The 18,495-nt window shown below is 42.8% G+C and overlaps 1 protein-coding gene across 3 annotated transcripts in view; it reads left to right on the top strand.

The window, feature by feature from the left end:
• Positions 1-18,495, top strand: part of ABTB3 (ankyrin repeat and BTB domain containing 3) — a 213,878-nt gene extending 195,383 nt beyond the window's left edge. For all 3 annotated transcript variants that reach the window (XM_083574077.1, XM_083574076.1, XM_083574075.1), the window contains 6 exons: positions 7,033-7,138; positions 8,790-8,892; positions 10,894-10,975; positions 12,436-12,504; positions 14,129-14,242; positions 15,380-18,495. In XM_083574077.1, the coding sequence (XP_083430203.1) occupies positions 7,033-7,138; positions 8,790-8,892; positions 10,894-10,975; positions 12,436-12,504; positions 14,129-14,242; positions 15,380-15,589 (684 nt within the window). In that variant the 3' untranslated portion in view covers positions 15,590-18,495. The remainder of the gene's footprint in view (positions 1-7,032; positions 7,139-8,789; positions 8,893-10,893; positions 10,976-12,435; positions 12,505-14,128; positions 14,243-15,379) is intronic.

Here is an 18,495-nt window from a genome sequence, read left to right as displayed (position 1 = left end):
CTGCCTGTTGAAGCAGACAGTATGATTTGGCTTAAGGCAAGCCACACAATAAGAATTCATGTGCAGTTCATATATTTTCTCACACTGAACATTGGATAAACTTGGGACAGGGTGATGGGAATCTGCCTTCAACTGAATTATTTGGTCCATATAGTATGGTATAGTTTGCACTGGCTGGCACAGGTCTCCGTGATTTCAGACTGGGGCCCTTTGTGGCTGTGGGAAGGCCTGGTGGGGCCCGGCCCCTTGCTTGAAAATTGTGGGAGCCTTGTCCCACCCACCCCTGCCACCCCAGATGGCGTCCCTGATGCACAGTCTCCTTCTTTCCTTTCTGTAATGTATTTAAAAATTTGACTGCCTCTTCCTCTTGGCAGAAAAGGCAGAAAAGAACCAATGTGGGAATGAGAAGTGTTGGATTTTTATTTTTTACTGTGCCATTAAAGGATTGCAATTAAAATACATTAGGTGAAATAAATTAGAATTTAGTGCTCCTCAGAGACTCTCCCTTCCTCTCCAATTAGGTAACCTTTTGCTTTGGCTGGTGCCAAGCCTTGGATTACTTAATCTGGAGCAGGTCTACCAACAAGCTCGGCAGAGAGGAGCAAAGCGATCACAAGCTTCCTCACTTACCTTATCTTGTGGCAGTCTGTTTCTTTAAGCCAGGGGTAGCCAACATGGTGGTGTTGCTGGACTCCAACTCCCATCATGCATCACCATTTGTCATGTTGGCTGGGGCAGATGGGAGTTGGAGCTCAGTAACATCTGGAGGACACTCCAGATTTATTTTTACTGCAGCTTCCCTTATCCTCAGCCAGCATGGCCATGTGACTGGGGATTAGGGGAGTTGTTGCCCAAAACATTTGGAGGGGACACCAAATTGGGAATGAATGCTTAAAGCAATGGAGCGCAGCAAGGTAAGGTAGGCAAGAAGGTATCATTTCCCATCCTTCTTTAAATATCAGTGGGGCAGAGGATGGCTCTGTTGATATCAAGCCTTGTCATTCAGAGGCATTTGGCACTCTCCAGGTGCCCGGCTTGATTCCTTGTTGGCCTCCCCCGTCAGCGACTCCCGGCAAGACAAGGCGAGGTCTTTATCGGCCGATCCTTCTTCAAACGTGAGAAGAACACAGCCACTCCTCCTCCCTCACTCCCTGCCATCCCCAGGGAGGGGAAAGAGACAGACAGAAATGTATTTACATGCCTTTATTTCTGTCTTTCCTCAGTACAGAGAAAACATGTCTGTACCCTCTGATACCCAGCTGCGGAGAGAGAATAACTCCACCCATGTACTTCCAGTACAGGGTCATGTGTCACTCTGAGCTAACATCCGGCTCTCAGAGCACTTTACAGACTGTCCCTGGTTCCCACGGTACAATCCAATAACATCAGTTTCCTGTTTACCATTCCAGCCACCTGGAGCTCGCTTCTGCATTGCTCCTTTTTCGTAACATCCTCCCCCAAAAGAATCAATGCATGTTGCGGCAAGCAAAGCGTGATCCAGAGAAGAAAACAAACAGTTGTTATACACATAACACTCCCCTGTTGTTTCAGTTCCACCCTTGGAACTCCCCGCCACTGGTTTCCCCAGTGTACCTCTCTGGTTGTCTGGTTTCCAAGGAACGAGTGCATCTGCACTCCCTTGGCTAGCAACTCTCTGTTGTGTCTTTGTCTCTGACTTAGACACAGCTCCAACCTGTCCTCGGTTGTTTACAACAGCAACACATGCAACAGCTAAGTTAGCAAACTCTTTTGAGTACCTCTTAGGTGGTTGACCCTTTGTAACTCTCTCAGACCTATGTATGAGGTGCTGATCCTCTCTGCTCACTGGTCCAGTCTCAGGACTCTTTGGAGAACCAGTTCCAATGGTAAACAGTGGTTCATCCTTCACCTGTGAAGGTCTATCCATTGTGTGAGATTTCCTCTCAATGACTGTGACAACAGAGCTGTCTGAGCTATCACTGTCACTCTCAGTACCACTGTACTCTGTGAAATCATCATCATCATCTGAATCGTCCTCTGTGGGAAATGTGTGTACTATCACTCTCTCCTGTTCAGGAGCACTCTCTAGAAATTTTGTGAGAATCACCTGACCAGATTCAGACAAAATTACTCTGTAGAGACCCTTTTCATATCCCACAAAAATGCCTCTGGCATTCTTTACTCCACCTGGAGCTTCTGTCCTCACATGAGACCCAAAAACCTTGAAATGGGCAACAGAATGTTTTCTCTGGAACAGTTTCTCAAAAGGAGAACTTCCCAACTCTTTCGAAACCTTTCTCACCCATGCATGACAAAACGACATGAGTGACTCCGCCCAGAACTCATGTGGCAGATGTGAACTAAGCAATTGCGCATTCATTCCCTTTTGCAATTCTTTGTTCACTTTTACACAAACACCCCTGTTCCACGCTTCCGCTGAAACAGCAATCTTGTGTCTGATCCCCTTCTTCTGCAGGAACCTCTGGAAATCCTGTAAAAGAAAAATCTGCTTCTCATCTGTCAAAAGACAATCAATGTTAGCATCATGCATGTCTTTAACCTTGTCACAAAACTCTTGAAACCTTTCCAAGGCTTCCTGTGGTTTCTTTAACACATAAACCCAGACAAAGTTAGAGAAATGATCCACACACACAAGATAAAATCTTGCATTGCCTCTAGATGGTTCTAGAGGACCAATCACATCAGCATACACCCGCTGAAATGCTCTGTTGACTCCGGTCTTCTTCTTGCTCACACCTGCAAGAGAAACTAGGTTAGACACAGATGAATTACATTCCATGTAATCACTTTGTGCAAAAGTCAACAAATATAGTCCATCCTTCTCTCTGGCCGAAAGAAATAACTCTCCATCTTTGAAGATCTCGCAGCTCTTATCATCATAGGACAGTCTCAGTCCTTTCTTTGCAATCTGCGAAACACTCAGCAGATTGAACTTCAGTTCAGGAACCAAGTAAACATTGTTTATTGTCAAGTTCAGACTCTTAAGATAGACAGTCCCTTTTCCGGTCGCTTCCAGCTCCTGACCGTTGGCCTGTGTCACAGCGAAGCTTTGCTTCTTAAACGATGAAAAGAGTCCTCTGTGTGGGGACATATGAACCGTCGCTGCAGTGTCGATAATAAACGCGTTCCCAACATCTGGCGTGGTTCCTTTCGCCATCAAAGCCCTTGCAGGTTCCACCATAGGCTTGGTATGACCTTTGCCTGACGCCTCAGGCTTTGCTGAGCGGCCCTTCGCTCCTTTTGGCTGACGTGGCTTCTTACAGTTCCGCTGAAGATGCCCAGCCTGTCCACAATTGTAGCACTGTACAACGTTCAAAGCTACAGCATCCTTTCCAGTAGCCTCATCGGTGGGGGAATTAGAACTCCGTTCCTCCCTCCCCCTGTCCTTTACTTCCAGTGCAGCATGCCGGCTGTGTTCATCCTGAACCACGGCACTCAGGGGCACTCCCCCCTTCTTGGCATCCATGCTGAACTCAAGTCTCAGCTCTCCACTCTCGAGCTAGTAAAATCCCAAAAGCTCCTTTTGAGCTGTCTTTCTGCCTGTCTCTCAGGCAGGCAATCTCCAAGCTGTCTCAAAGTCAAAACAACTTTCGCTTTCCCGGCTCTGACTGAGCCAGCCCCAGGTGTCAGTAGTTTTCCACTATCCTGACTGTCGTTGCTTAGCAACTGTGCATACTTCTTCGTTATCTCACCACAAAAATCTGTGGTATGCAAGCCTTTACTCTCAGAGCTGTTTTTTTCCAAACGCAGCTCTCTCGTGAACCAGAGAATAAATCAATCTGCATTCACACTTTTAGCCCGATATTCAGCATACCTTTTTTGGGCTCCGTTGCTTGGAAAACACCCCCTCTTGGTGCCAGCCGTCTGTTCAGCTTCTGGCTGCAATTGCAGACGTTATCTTCTTTCCTTGGTGCAGAGGATGGCACACGATCCATCAACCTCTCACCTCTCATGCTGATTCCCATGGATCAGATAACCAGCAGCGTCTGCTACCATATGTTGATATCAAGCCTTGTCATTCAGAGGCATTTGGCACTCTCCAGGTGCCCGGCTTGATTCCTTGTTGGCCTCCCCCGTCAGCGACTCCCGGCAAGACAAGGCGAGGTCTATATCGGCCGATCCTTCTTCAAACGTGAGAAGAACACAGCCACTCCTCCTCCCTCACTCCCTGCCATCCCCAGGGAGGGGAAAGAGACAGACAGAAATGTATTTACATGCCTTTATTTCTGTCTTTCCTCAGTACAGAGAAAACATGTCTGTACCCTCTGATACCCAGCTGCGGAGAGAGAATAACTCCACCCATGTACTTCCAGTACAGGGTCATGTGTCACTCTGAGCTAACATCCGGCTCTCAGAGCACTTTACAGACTGTCCCTGGTTCCCACGGTACAATCCAATAACATCAGTTTCCTGTTTACCATTCCAGCCACCTGGAGCTCGCTTCTGCATTGCTCCTTTTTCGTAACAGGCTCTGCCCCATCACATATAGTTTGGCTCCTTAGCTGGACACTAACTTAACTGGGGTAGTATTTTTTAATGCTTCTCACTGTTAAACATGTGACACTTGACATGCAGAGTGCTAGCATGTAAAGTAGCGGCCTGGGTGGGAACCTTTCTCTCTTAAAGATTCATTTTCCACAAGTGAGGATATTTTATGTGGGCGAGTATTTCAGCAGCAGACTCTGTGACCTGGAATCTGAAGCGGAACAATCACTCTACTATGTGATTTTCTGGCCCCTGTAAGAGTCATGCATGTTTCTGTCCTTCATGTACACTGGCTCAGCCCCATCACCAAATCTAACAGCATTCACAATGGCATGCACATTTTTGTTTTGTTTTAAATTTGATGGTTTGTACAAATCACCCATTTAATGGTTTGTATATTGCTTAGAGAAATTATTTTATGAGGCAACTAATAAATATACATTTAAAAACATGCAATTCATCTGCATTTTTGTGGTTTTCTTCCCTGATTTCCTAAACATACATTATGGTCATTTTACAGTATCCTCTTTCATTACACACTTCCAGAGGGACGGAATGCTAACCATTTTCTCATCTTACCCAGGAGCAGTCAGTTCCTTTGTATTCAACTTTTTCTATCCAGTCTTAGTTCATATTAGTAGAGTCCTTTACAGAGTGTTCTCTTAGCTTTTAATTTCAAGATCACCATTTGATTTCAAAATGTTCCTAGCACATGGAGTCTAATTTAGTGTTTGCTCTGTAAGTGAAACTGAATATCTTTCTGCCTATTCCTAACAATCCCTGTGCAGGATTACTGTATGTTAGGTGACCTTTTCTACCTGTAAGTCTTGCTTGTTTCAATATTCCTCTGAAGGAAAATGTAGAAGATACTGGATTTCTGGTGGCATTATATCAGGAGAAAGTATGACTAAAAGTCTGCCCTTGGCTCTGTGTGATCAGTTCCCATTGATGTCAAGTTACATATACTTCCTCCACAAAAGACTACAATTTGGCCTTTCTTTTTAACACCTGCAGATTTTCTGGGCTTCTCAGGAGCCCATGGCAATACACTTCAGTTTTATTTTATCATTTCTCATAACTAGAAACCATTGTTTCGTTGTTTCTCAAAGCTAGAAACCATTGTTTGATTATCAGGCACCAATATGTCTTCAGGTGCTCACCTAGACCATGGGTAGGCAAACTAAGGTCCGGGGGCCAGATCTGTCCCAATCACCTTCTAAATCTGGCCCGCGGACGATCTGTGAATCAGTATGTTTTTACATGAGTAGAATGTGTCCTTTTATTTAAAATGCAACTCTAGGTTATTTGTGGGGCCTGCCTGGTGTTTTTACATGAGTGGAATGTGTGCTTTAATTTAAAATGCATCTCTGGGTTATTTGCGGGGCACAGGAATTCCTTCTTTCCCCCCCCTTCAAAATATAGTCCAGTCCCCCACAACGTCTGAGGGACAGTGGACCGGCCCCCTGCTGAAAAAGTTTGCTGACCCCTGCCCTATGCCACTGCAGTAGCACATTTAGAAAACATGGTCATATGCTTTTCTGGACAGGTTGGATTTCTCTTCCCAGAGCAGTGGCATGTCCTTTCTGGCTTATGAACATAGGAAGCTATCTATTTGTCCCAGAATTGCCTATATCAGTGTCTCCCCACCTGTGAGTCATGACTTGCAAGTAGGCCGTGTAGCCTGTGCAGATGGGTTGCAAGCTTTATAAGTAAATCCAATATAATTATAGCTTGTAACCCCTAATTGGTATGATAAATACCTCTTAACAGCTTTTTGTTTTGTTGGCATATTATAATGTTGTGTTGACACCTATAACCAAACTTCGGAAATGCTTGAGTCTTACATTTTAATGCTTGGGGACTTCTCTTTGGTGGCAGAAAAGTCCAAAATTCATGTGACAGTAAATTGATGGGCGATCATACCAAGTAAATTTGGACTTGTTGGTTGTCATACCAAAAAAGTTGGAAGCCTTTGGTCTACACTGACTGGCAATGGCTGCCTAGGGCCTTAGATTCAGACAAAGGTCTTTCACATCACCCTTGAATGGAGACATCTGGAATTAAAGCATAAACCATACCATTAACTTATGATCCTGTCCAGGTAGTTTTTCTCAGTTAATGCCTTCAGGGATGCAGCCTTGAATACTTAGGCTTCACATGCTGCAGTTTCAGTACACTTATCTGAGAGTACACAGACCTTTACAGCCTCTACAGGAAGTGTAGGATAATTCAGAAGTCCAACAATTATCTGCAGCCTTGTCATGTTTTAACTGAGTGCCACTCTAGATATTCTAGATTCTAGATATAACCACTGTTATATGGATTAGTTGATTTTAGGAGCAGCGGGGGAACCTAATAATGTCCCAGAGCAGTTGTTTGAGATGATGACAGAGAAAGTTAGAATATCAGCAAAGGTTTGCATGCTCACATTTTCTGGAATCCATGAGCATATGCTAGTCATTCAGCTAACTCCCCAAAGTGACTCTACTGATCTTCAAGTTATATTTGCATTTAGTGTTTATTTTGTTGTATTGTTATTTGTTTTAGAATGAAGTGATTAGTCAACAACTGGCTGTCATATTCACTCATTGCTATGGACCCTATCCTATTCCTAAGCTTGTTGAAATCAAACGCAAGCAGACATCTCGTTTAGGTAAGTGTGCTGTGAGTTGTAGAACATGTGTGGCACGGTCTGTTGATCCGCACTGTTGTGCAACACACATTTGGTTCATTGAGGTTTGTCACTGGGGGAAACCAAGATAAATAACAGAAGTATAGGATCATATAGACATGCTTAATCATGATGGACATTGCATACAGTTAGAAATCAGAAGGGGCCATTAAATCAGAAGGGCCATCTGCACTCAGCCACATGCATACATAAGGGACTGCATCCATTCATGATCATGCCTTTATACATGAAATACACATGGTTTGGCTAGACAGAAAGGCACACCAGTTGTTCTGCAGCTGTCCTTTCCTTCGGAGGTCACCAAAGCTTGAGGATTGATGTCTTCCAGAAAACTGAAATTTTGTCATCTAGACATTGCCACCCAAAATTTAGAATTTCACTCCAAAATCCAAGTTTTGAAATGTGCAATATTTGGAATGTAGATAGCTAGGTTTTTTTCATTGTTATGAATGGTGGAGGTGGTAGAGAGAAAGAAAATGTCCTTGTCATTATACCCTAGAACCTGGTGTCCTTTGATACAATTGTTAGGCAGTAAGTTCAGAATTGACAACACGTAACTTGTGGAATTCACTGACACATGCTGTGGTCGTAGCTACTAGCTTAAACTGATTTTTAACAGAGTAATCCTGTACTCACAACATGCTGGGATCAGAGCAATGCTACCACCACACTGGAATTCATATTGTAAGAGCATTGTGCTTTGTGTTGTCACCTTGTTGTGGATCTGAGGGCTCGCCCACACTTCCGCTTGTCCCATGCCTAGAAAACACAGTTTTCCACTTGACCCACACTTTCTAGGCATGGGTCTGAGCTGTTTTCCCCTTTCCCCGCTCCTTTCCCACTCTTTAGTGCTAAATTGGAGCAAATGTCAATCCGGAGAAAACCTGAGTTGCTATTTGCTCCAATTGCACACTAAAGAGCAATTTTCCCCAAGGGAAAGCAGTGGGGCAAGAGGAAGTATGGATAAGCCCTGAGACAGAGCATGATATATATAAGGAAGAAAATCTTTAACTAGCAAACCTAGTACTTTTCATTTAGCATTCTCATTACAATCAGTGAAGGTGATGGTTATGACTGAGGTCCTCTTTTGGGTCTTTGTCAATTATGACACCACTGTGGTGTCAAACAGAACAAATTAAAGCAGTTGTCCATGCTAATGTGGGCACAAGTGGGCACAGTCTTGTTAATGATGGAAAGGTGCACCAGATTTAAAGATCTGTTTACATAGCTATGGAAGTTTAAAGATAATGGTCTAAAAAGGAACCCGAATCTTCCCTAAATTGTCACTATTTTGCCTGAGGGATTTAGTTGCATACCAGCAAATTTAGGTTTGTACAGTTACAGGGGATTAAAGTACTCTGATACAAACTCACTTGTAAATATATATATATTAGAATTGATTTTTTTTTATTAAAAAGTGATAAGAAAATGGATGACAAAGTGTGGGATAACAATTGATAGAAAGTTATCCAAACTCCACACAGACAAATCAGAATGCATCTCAATAAAGGTACATGCCTCTCTCAGGCAGCTATCAAGATCAAGCACACCTGTGTTTTACCTTACTCCCAACTAAAATGTCTTCCCACTCATTTTTGTTTTGTGATTCCAGATCCTCATTTTCTTAACAATAAGGAAATGTCAGATGTTACGTTCCTTGTAGAAGGAAGACCCTTTTATGCGCACAGAGTATTATTATTTACTGCATCCCCAAGGTAAATATATGTATTTGTAAATAAACCTGATGAAACCTAATTTGAGTATCAGGGAGAATACAAAGCAGGAAGCATTTATAGGTTATACAACAGGAGCTTGCAGTGAAAGTTGTATTTTAGCAAGAGAGAACGCATCATAAGCTGCAGAAGTTCCCTGTGGATGATACCTTGGAAGAACAGAAAGAGAGAAGCTTTGGGGCTGTAAATGTATAGGCTAGTAGAAAGATCCATTGGGAACAAGAATTGGACTTCAAAGTAGGGGAGGAAAGTTTGCATAGAGGAGAGGTGGGTTATACTGTATATGTCATTCAGAGCTGCCAAACTGTTTTCTTGCAGCAGAAAGTACATCTGCTGAAATCCCCTCATTTACACAACTGTTTAAGGTGCAGAAGACCTGTCTCCTATTCTATCTGACCAACAGTGCAGGAGCCTAGCTTCCAGTGGCTTGTCAAAATAAAAGAGTGCTGGCTGGTCTTTAAAAGGAGATGTAAGCTTGAGCAGAAAGCCTCCAGGGCCATCCCAGAGGAAGCCCTGCTCCTAGGGGATAGCAATCAACCATCCAAGAGAGGTCTTTGGTGGCTGACCTTACATTGTGTAGAGGGAAACGTAAGGGACTCATAGCATAAATGTGTAAAATGTCATATTTCCCAGGCTGCCTTTTTGTTCCCCCTGTATAATCTCCCCCCCAAAAAAGAAATTGGACAGCTTCAGTAAAACATATTAGACCTAGAATGCAAATACTTTTCTTGCTGGATTTGCCAAATCTCTTGTTTCTGACAGCCTTGTATTTTAATCATGCAGCTGGCAACTTAGGCAGGAAGGAACTGCATGCAAGGGAGTGCATGGAATGTAGGTGCATCAGCAGGCTGGTGGGGTAGGACAGAGTGTTCCACCCCTTCTCTGTGCCCAGCCTAGAAACCCAACAGGACTCCCAGAGAAGGGAAGCCCCCTCTGCCTTGCCCAGACTAGAAATGCAGCAGAGCACTGCTGGAGAGGCTGAGCTCTCTTTTTCTCTTTTGCAAACCTACAGCAAGCCAGTATTTTTTTATTTTTGTTGGCAGGCCAGTAACTTTTATAGGCAATTTTACAAGGCTGTTTTAAAGCTTTCTGCCTGCCAATAAGTTTCATATGGGCAGAGCTCAAAAACATTAACAGTTTGTAGGCAATATAAACAAGTCTAAGCTACTGGGGTTTTTCCAGCCTTGCATATCAGCCTCTTCTGATGTTGCAGCTTTGCTAGCACTGCCAAGTGGCTGTTCCTGTGCCTTTAACAGACGCTTGATAAAGATATTCAGAAATCAGCAGATGAGACTTTTCATGATTCTTCAATAAACATAACCACTTGCTGGTTGCTATGGATCACACTCTTACTAAAAGGGCAGCTGCAGGATACCTAAGGGACCACCTTACCCTTAACGTTCCTGTCCCGTTGCTGCAGTTTTTAGGAGGGACACTATTTCTGGTTCCCCACATGCCTGAGGGCTGCTTCACTTCCACTAGGAAGTAAGGGTAGTATCTACCGTCTGGAAGTGCCTTCCTATGGTAAGCAGCAGCAACCATGTGCTTTTGACAGTTAATTAAAAACCTTTCCATTTAAGCGGGCTTCCCTTCGTATGTGACCCTGCCATTTATAACTCACTTTGGAATTTTATTTTGAATGTTATATTTTATGTATGTTTTTTATTATTTCTTGCATTATATACTACTTGATGTGTGCCTCTCTGGTGCCCTTTCGAAGTTTGTCCACATAAATAAATGCAGGGAGCAGCTCAAGAACTGACAACCAACAGCTTGGAACAATTTTTTTGAATTGCAATTAGTACCCCAATCCTAGAATGCTGTCACTGTGTAGTTGAGTGACATCTTTGTTACGCTGACATAATATTGTGCTGGTGTGCAAGCTGGTAGCCGCCAGCCCATGAATTTTTTCAATGGCATATTGTTCTCACAATCTGTCCTGGAAAATAACAAAAATCAGTGTGTTTGAATGTTTTTGCGTAGGTTTAAAGCCCTCTTGTCCAGCAAACCTGCATCTGACAGCACTTGCATTGAAATCAGTTATGTGAAGTATCCCATTTTCCAGGTAAAGTTCAATACACTGTGGTGTCTTTGTATAATAAGCCAATGGTAATTTGTGGGAGAGAGAAAACATAACCAGTTGGAAGCCAGATCACAAGTGAATGGTGATTAACTATTTTATGGCCTATGTATGTCATCTGTGTTGCAGTGTGATATTGTGAAGAGCCAAATAAATATGAATTTTATACCAGTGTAACCCAGAGCTAAGGAAATTCTCAAACCTGAAATGATGACGATCAAGCAAACTAGAAGGGCTAGTTGCACAGGACCCTGGAGTACCCCTCCCCTGACCAGTAGACCTTCTTCTCAGAGATCTGTGTAGTTCCAGAAATTTCACTAAGTAGGGGATGATTCACACAGATTCAGGCTTATCTTTACAGCTTTCATTATAGTGGTTTCCACCCCCCTTTTCTGATATTCTAGTTCCATTGCGCTTGTTGTCTCATGGCAGGAGAAATCTGCATCTGAGTTTGACATTCCTTTTATCCTTTGCTTGTGCCTGCTCTACATTCACCAGCTTGCTAGATGTTAAGGATGCATCTAGTTCTTTTCTGTATGGAATAGACAAAGGGTGCTTTTCAGACAGGGGCTTAATTTGCAAATAGGTCATTGGTAAAAGTCTGTACTTTTTACATACCACAAAGGGTAACTCTGGATTAAGGAAAGGAAATAGGAGACGACATTTTGATGCCAGTGATATCATGTGGACAACAAATATCTGTCTTAGAAGCACCCTTGGTCCTCACTAAGCTACACAATCTCCAGTCTGAGCTTGTCTTAATACCCTGCTTGTATGCAAGGCAGAAGTGGGTCACAAAGATTTGCATTCAGAGACAAAAGCCCTCAGGAGCCAAAGTCTGATGTCAGTAAAGGACTCCCATGTGATCCATTGCTGGCTGAGATGCTACCTTCCTGGCCATTGTCTTGCCAAAGTAGTACATGCTCCAGTTATCTCCCACCTGGACTACTGCAATGCGATCTATGTGGGGCTACCTTTGAAGGTCACTCAGAAACTACAATTAATCCAGAATGCAGCTGCTAGACTAGTTACTAGGAGTGGCTGCCAGGACCACATAACATTGGTCCTAAAGATCTACACTGGTTCCCAGTATGTTTCCAAACACAATTCAAAGTGTTGGTGTTGAACTTCAAAACCCTACATGGTTTTGGCCCTGTATACCTGAAGGAGCATCTCCACCCATATCGTTCAGCCCAGTCACTGAGGTCCAGCTCTGAGGGTCTTCTGGTGGTTCCCTCTCTGCGAGAAGTGAAATTACAAGGAGTCAGGCAGAAGGCCTTTTTGATAGTCACACCTGCCCTGTCACCATCAGTTTGGTGACAGTCTGAAATAGCCTTACCACTTTTTTTATCTTGTGTGCAGTAGCCCATAAATGGAGTGGGAAGAAGAAATATGGAAACTACGCTTGCATTTTTTGTGATCTATCAATTTCTTTGTTATTTCAGCTCATAATGCAGTATCTGTACTATGGAGGTGCAGAGTCACTTCTCATTAAAAACAATGAAATAATGGAGGTAAGAGGCAGCTTGCACTACTGGTTCATTATAAATATGCAAAGAAATAGTAAAATAAAATAGTAGACTTCACCAGCTGTGAAAGGGCTGTGATTCCACATGAAATAAATTAATGAATTGTCGGAAATATGGAACTGGGAGGGAATAGAAAAAGGTCAAAGTGTAGTTCAAAGCAGTCACAAAGCCCAGTTAGTCCTCCTGTTACCTTGCCTGAGTATTTAGCCAACATAAGAACAATAGTTTTCAAAGACTTGGAAACAGTAAGATAACATAGGCAACTGCCTTATACAAATCAGGCCAATAGTTCACATAGGCTAGTAGTTTCCCCTCTGCAATGGCCGTGGTTTCATACAGGGTTTTAGTTTCCAACCCTTTCTGAAGATTCCTGAAATATGAACCTGGGGCCTTTGCAGCCCTTCCCTTAGGCCTCTCATTCTGTCATTGCAAACATATGCAGCCATATATTTTTGACCCACAGTGATCAAACAAGTTTTTCAAGCACTATAAAAATCCATGCACTATTTTTTAGAAGTGACCACATTTTCATAGGGGGCAGGAGATAAACATGAGGTTGCAGAAAGGCAGTAGACTCTGTCATTTTGGGGGTCATCTTATTTTATGCACTTTAGATGCATTTTGAAACCTCCACATTTTCCTCAGTGAAGTCTGACATTTGATCTGACTGGTTTTGTAGCTTGCCATTCACCGGCAATGAGTCCTCTAGGTTTGGTCTCATCACTCTCCTTTCCTCTGTGGTTGTCAGAGGTAACATAGCAAAAAGAATTATCTGAATAATATGGTACAAAGATTTGCCTTAATTCAGCTGAGCTTCAGTTTGGGCAGCATAAAACATTTGAAAGAAAAAAGAACAGGAAATGAGGTGGGGGATGAAAAAACTTTACTGCTTATGCACCCCCCTCTTGTTCCCCTCCCAGGACTTTGGTATATATTGTCACATGGCACCCATATCTCCACAGCAGTGTGAGACTTCAGGGTTTCCAGGGTCTGTGTTTCCTTTTGAAATGAGGCACAGCAGAGACTGTGGTGTCTTTATGATATATGGTTTTATTTACACACATATACAACCTTAGTCTATATGGAGGGAGTGCAGAGCCTTCACATCCTAAGAGGGTCTTGTCTTCTCCATAAGTACAGCATTAGATTCAAAGAAAAGAAAAAAAGCCATCCTCTGTGTCTCTTTGTTTCAGCCTGTCATCTCCAGCTCACATAGTGTTCCGCCCCTCCTCCTTCCTCTCACTGCTATCCCTGTTTCCTCCTACATATGTCATCCAGACTTGAAATCCGAACCCTTCTTGTCCACCAACACATAGCTGGAGCAGGCACCCCATCCGTCCTTTGCCTGGCAGTCTTCACCTTCTGCTGGTTTCCTTGATGGGCCATCACTGGCCTTTGTCCCCTGCTAATGGTCCATTTTAGTGGCTATGCCAAGCTGTCCTGGTTTGTTAGCATAAATTAAATCCAGGGGGTTTCAGCATTTGGCACAGTTTAATCAAATATTGTTTAGTTCTAACTTTTACTAAATTCAAGAATTATGGGTGCCCTTGAACCCACAAACTCTGGAACCAAAGCACATAACAATATTTTCTTTTCTCCTTTTTTTCAGCTTCTGTCTGCTGCTAAATTTTTCCAGCTTGAAGCATTGCAACGACACTGTGAGATCATCTGTGCAAAAAGTATCAACACAGAAAACTGTGTGGATATTTATAATCACGCCAAGGTAAAACTGCATTACTCATTTTTTAAAAGTGTTTTTATACCACCATTCATATGGTATCACAGTGTGGTGTACAATCAAATGTGGGACACATTTAAAAAAAAAAAAGCATGCCCAACCGACAACTGAGCAGAAGATTTCTACCTCAGTGTAAATAGTGACTTTGTAGCCTAGCCAGGAACATGCTCACAAGACTCCAATGGCACGTTCCCTCCTGGCATTCACCAGGAGTGGTGTTCTAGGCAGATATACTCAAGAGTCTCTCCAGGTGTCATTGAAGAACAACATGGGCTTCTCGTATGTGATATTTTCATGTGTTGCTCTTCAATTGCAGCTCCCACAACTCCTTAAGAGTCTTCACACGACTGCCTAATTTGTCCATCCACATCCCTTCTTGATTTACCTAGACAGCCATCTTTCAAATTCCTTAACTGTGTGTGAGCCTTGAGTGGGAAATCACAGCCATCGCTTTTATCTTTCATGGCTTGGAGCAACAGAGCAACTGAGCTTAGGCAGGCCCAATAGAATTTCTGGTGTTTTTGTCATTGAAGGGCAAACCTCCATGCTAAACTGCACGCTTACATCCAAAGGCCCCTTCCATTTCAGCAGCCGAGTGCCATCTTGCAGTGGAGGTTATTGTTGAAGAAAAACAAGTCCAAATCTCTTGTCTTGCCTGCAGAACTACTTCCATGGAGGGCAGACAAACAGAAGTACACACACACACACACACACCACACACATTGCTAGACTATAGAACTTGGGACCACACCATATAGTAATTGCCACCAGCTTGAATGGCTTTAAGAGGGAAACAGGCAAACTCAAGGCGGAAAAAACTATCAATGACTGCCTGTCAAGGTAGCTGTGTTACTTCCAGTATCTGGGGCAGCATGTCTCTGAATATCAGTCCTGAGTGGGAAGAGTACTGTTGCACCCATATTCTACTTGTGGGTTTCTCATGTGCTTCTGGTTGGCCACTCTAAGAACAGAAGAATTATTTGGTTTTCTTGGTCTGAACCAACAGGGCTCTTCTTAAGTTTTTATGAATTCTGGCCTATATCTGTGTATAAACTTGACTAAAAAATTTTTTCTTTTCCTTTTCTTTCTCCCCACCCTGGGCCTCATTTCCTCTGTCTTCAGTTTCTTGGAGTAACAGAACTAGCTTCCTATTGTGAGGGTTACTTTCTAAAAAACATGATGGTCCTCATAGAAAACGAAGCTTTCAAACAGCTGCTGTACGACAAGAACGGAGACTCGTCTGGCCAAAACGTACTACAAGATTTACAGAGGACGTTGGCATCACGGATCCAGTCGATTCATTTGTCGTCTTCAAAAGGCTCCATTGTATAAAGTTCAGGAAGAGCCTGATGTTTCTGACGGGGGGGGGAGGGGAAGCACTGCAAATGAAAATGTTGCCGGTGCAGTTTCTTAAGAGAATATACAACGCTATTTTTTCCTATGGGAGTATTACATTGCAGTTGTGGGCCAAAGGTGCTGTCACTTGCTTGAAACTTCCTTTGGGCAAAAGGTTATGGTACATGTGACTCCTATGCATTTTTGGAACTACAAGGATGTATTGCTGTTCTGTGAATTGCTGTTCAGATTCTGAACGCGGAAGTGCTGTCGTGCAGCTAATGCCAACTGAAGCTGGGCCATGCACCTGTACGTAGCAGAAGCCCGTCCTAGACCAAGAATGCCACGAAACAATTATTTGACAAAACCAACACATCAGGTTGTTTTTGTAACACAGTGTCATACTTCTTCGTCTTCTTTTTGAGACCTGCACTCTCCCTGCCCCATAGTCCATTGTATTGTGCATTTGAGAAACATAAGATCTGGTAGTATGGTGAATTTTTAGTGGTGGGAACTTTTTAAAATTGTTCATTTAAAAATGGGGTGGCCTCTTAGGGTTCCCTCCCACTTTATTTTCCTAAGCTCCAAATTTTGTTTTCAACATATTTGAGAATGTATGTTACATGTTAAGTTTGGGGTTCATTTTTTTCTAATTTTTGGTTTTTTTATGGTAAGATGTACACTGTGTGAACATACATCTGAAAAGGTTCTGCTCATACACTTTTCTTTAAAAAGTGGTATAATCTTGCCCCAATGGCTCACGGTTACACCAAAGAGGTGCATTACCAAGGACTCAGTAGTTGGGGTGGGGGAAATTGCATGCTAACTGTGGTTTGGGGTTTAAAACAGCAATGAAATTTTAACATGCATTTGCATGGTAACGGTACCTGTGAAATGTTACGTTTGTGCTTAATTTTGCCAAGAAAAAGAAAACAATGCAATGTTAGTTCTTTGTCAAACTCCATTTGTGAAATATATTTCAGAGTTTCGTTTTCTGGGGGTTCACAATTCCCATGGAGAATAATTTTAGAGAAGATGATTTGTAGTTATTATATGAGAGAGGTCAATACTGGGTCAACAATTCATGGGAAATGTTGGTATTTTGCTACTGGGAAGAGGTTATGAAGAAGATGATTTATTTTAATTATATATTAAATATGTACTATAGACTGATTTCTTGCCGTATAATGAGAATGTGTAGGTTATGTGCTCATGGAAGCCTGTAGCAGGCCTCAAGTTGTTTAGCAGCATATTTTTAGCAAGACGAACCTATTAAGTGCCACACAGATTCCTGACCATTTAGTTTGCAGGGACCACAGTAAAAGATCATTTCCATCAGAATGTTTATCAAGCTACCTTTTCCTTGATGAAGCTGTGTCAATTTGCTTGCCCTGCCTCGCCCCACCCTGTTGTGCCCCTGGGAAAATTATGTCTGGAAATTTTCATAATGCCAGTTCAAAGTAAATCCTAGGTCTTTTCTATAAGGTGCTAATTCACTTTGACAGATTTTTTTAAATGTTCAGGAATCCAGTTTTTTTTATATATTGGACAACAAGAAAAAAAAGGGGCTGTTCTGTGGCTCTAAACGTCAAATCCTCCTTTTTTGTTTTATACCATTCCTGCAGCAACACTGCAAAATTGCCTAAACTACCGGTAATGTTACAGAGGCACAGCATGGCAATTGAATAATGGAGTAATGCTCACCCCGGACCCATTGTCTATAATGGGCAACTTGGCTTACTGTGAATTTTGCACTGCGGTGCTGACAGGGACAATAACCTGACCAGTGTGATTACTGTTCCCTTGGGTGCTTCCTTGCCGTGCTTCCTTGGTCACCGCAAACAGCCGTACACAAGGGATGGGTTGCTGTAACCTTTCTATGACATTTGAAGGGCCTCCTGGGTGTTAACTGCTGAGCTGCCAAATAGTGAGTGTTGGGGATCAATGCAGCAGGAAAAAGACTCTTGAAGGATGTTTTTCACAAGCAATACCAAGAGTCATCATTTGTGAATGTTGTTAATATGGGGATAGTAAGCAGGGGTTGTTGGTTGTTGTTTTTTTTAAATTGAATGCATGTTCTATTCAGTGCAACCGGTTGTGCAATTTTCAAATGCCAAAAGCAATTTTATGCTTTATGGTATGTGATGCAAGGCCACGGTCAAACTGTGGCTTCTTGTAGGCCATCATTCAGCATTAACTACTTGTGAAAACAACCAGAGGCTATTGCTACTCACAGACCAGTTCAGCTCTAATATAAGGGGCAGCCGACCTGGCGGCCTCCATACATCAGTGGACTACAACTCCCATCAGCCCTAGTCAGCATGGCCAATGGTCAAGGATGATGGAATTTGAAGTCTGCTGACATCTGGATGGCACCACACTGGCTACCCCTGACCTAAGGCATACTTTTGTAGCTGAACTGGGTGGGGGAATAGAGGATTATATTCAACTAAGTTTTTCCTATAGCTTTTGAGTTCATTGGGTCTGCTCTGAGTAGGACTAGCATTGGGCTACAACCCAAGTTGTAGTCTTGGCTATTAATTTAGAAACTATATAGCACAGTGGTTTGGATCTTAAGATAACGGAAGAAAGTTATTCCCTCCCAGCTGCCTGCACCCCATCCTACATTATTCAGGAGGTCTCCTCCTTTGCAGAGGGCTGCAGGCAGGAGTGGAAATCTAGCTCAAAAAGACAGAAGGCCCCCAGCAGGAGATATGAAGCGGTGGTCAAATTGGGGCCCCTTGCAAGTCAAACCTACACGTTAAGCACCTCAGCCAAGAGACAAGCCAAACAAACATATGACTATATTAAAAAAACTGAAGTTTGCTGTAGTCTGTTTAATGGTGTGAATGTATATAAAAATCTTTTGATTAAAATACCATTTAAAAATAACTGAAAATAAA

Source organism: Podarcis filfolensis (genome assembly GCF_964270895.1).
Source record: "Podarcis filfolensis genome assembly, chromosome: 10".
Lineage (NCBI taxonomy): Eukaryota > Metazoa > Chordata > Lepidosauria > Squamata > Lacertidae > Podarcis > Podarcis filfolensis.
This window is presented reverse-complemented; position numbering and strand designations above follow the sequence as displayed.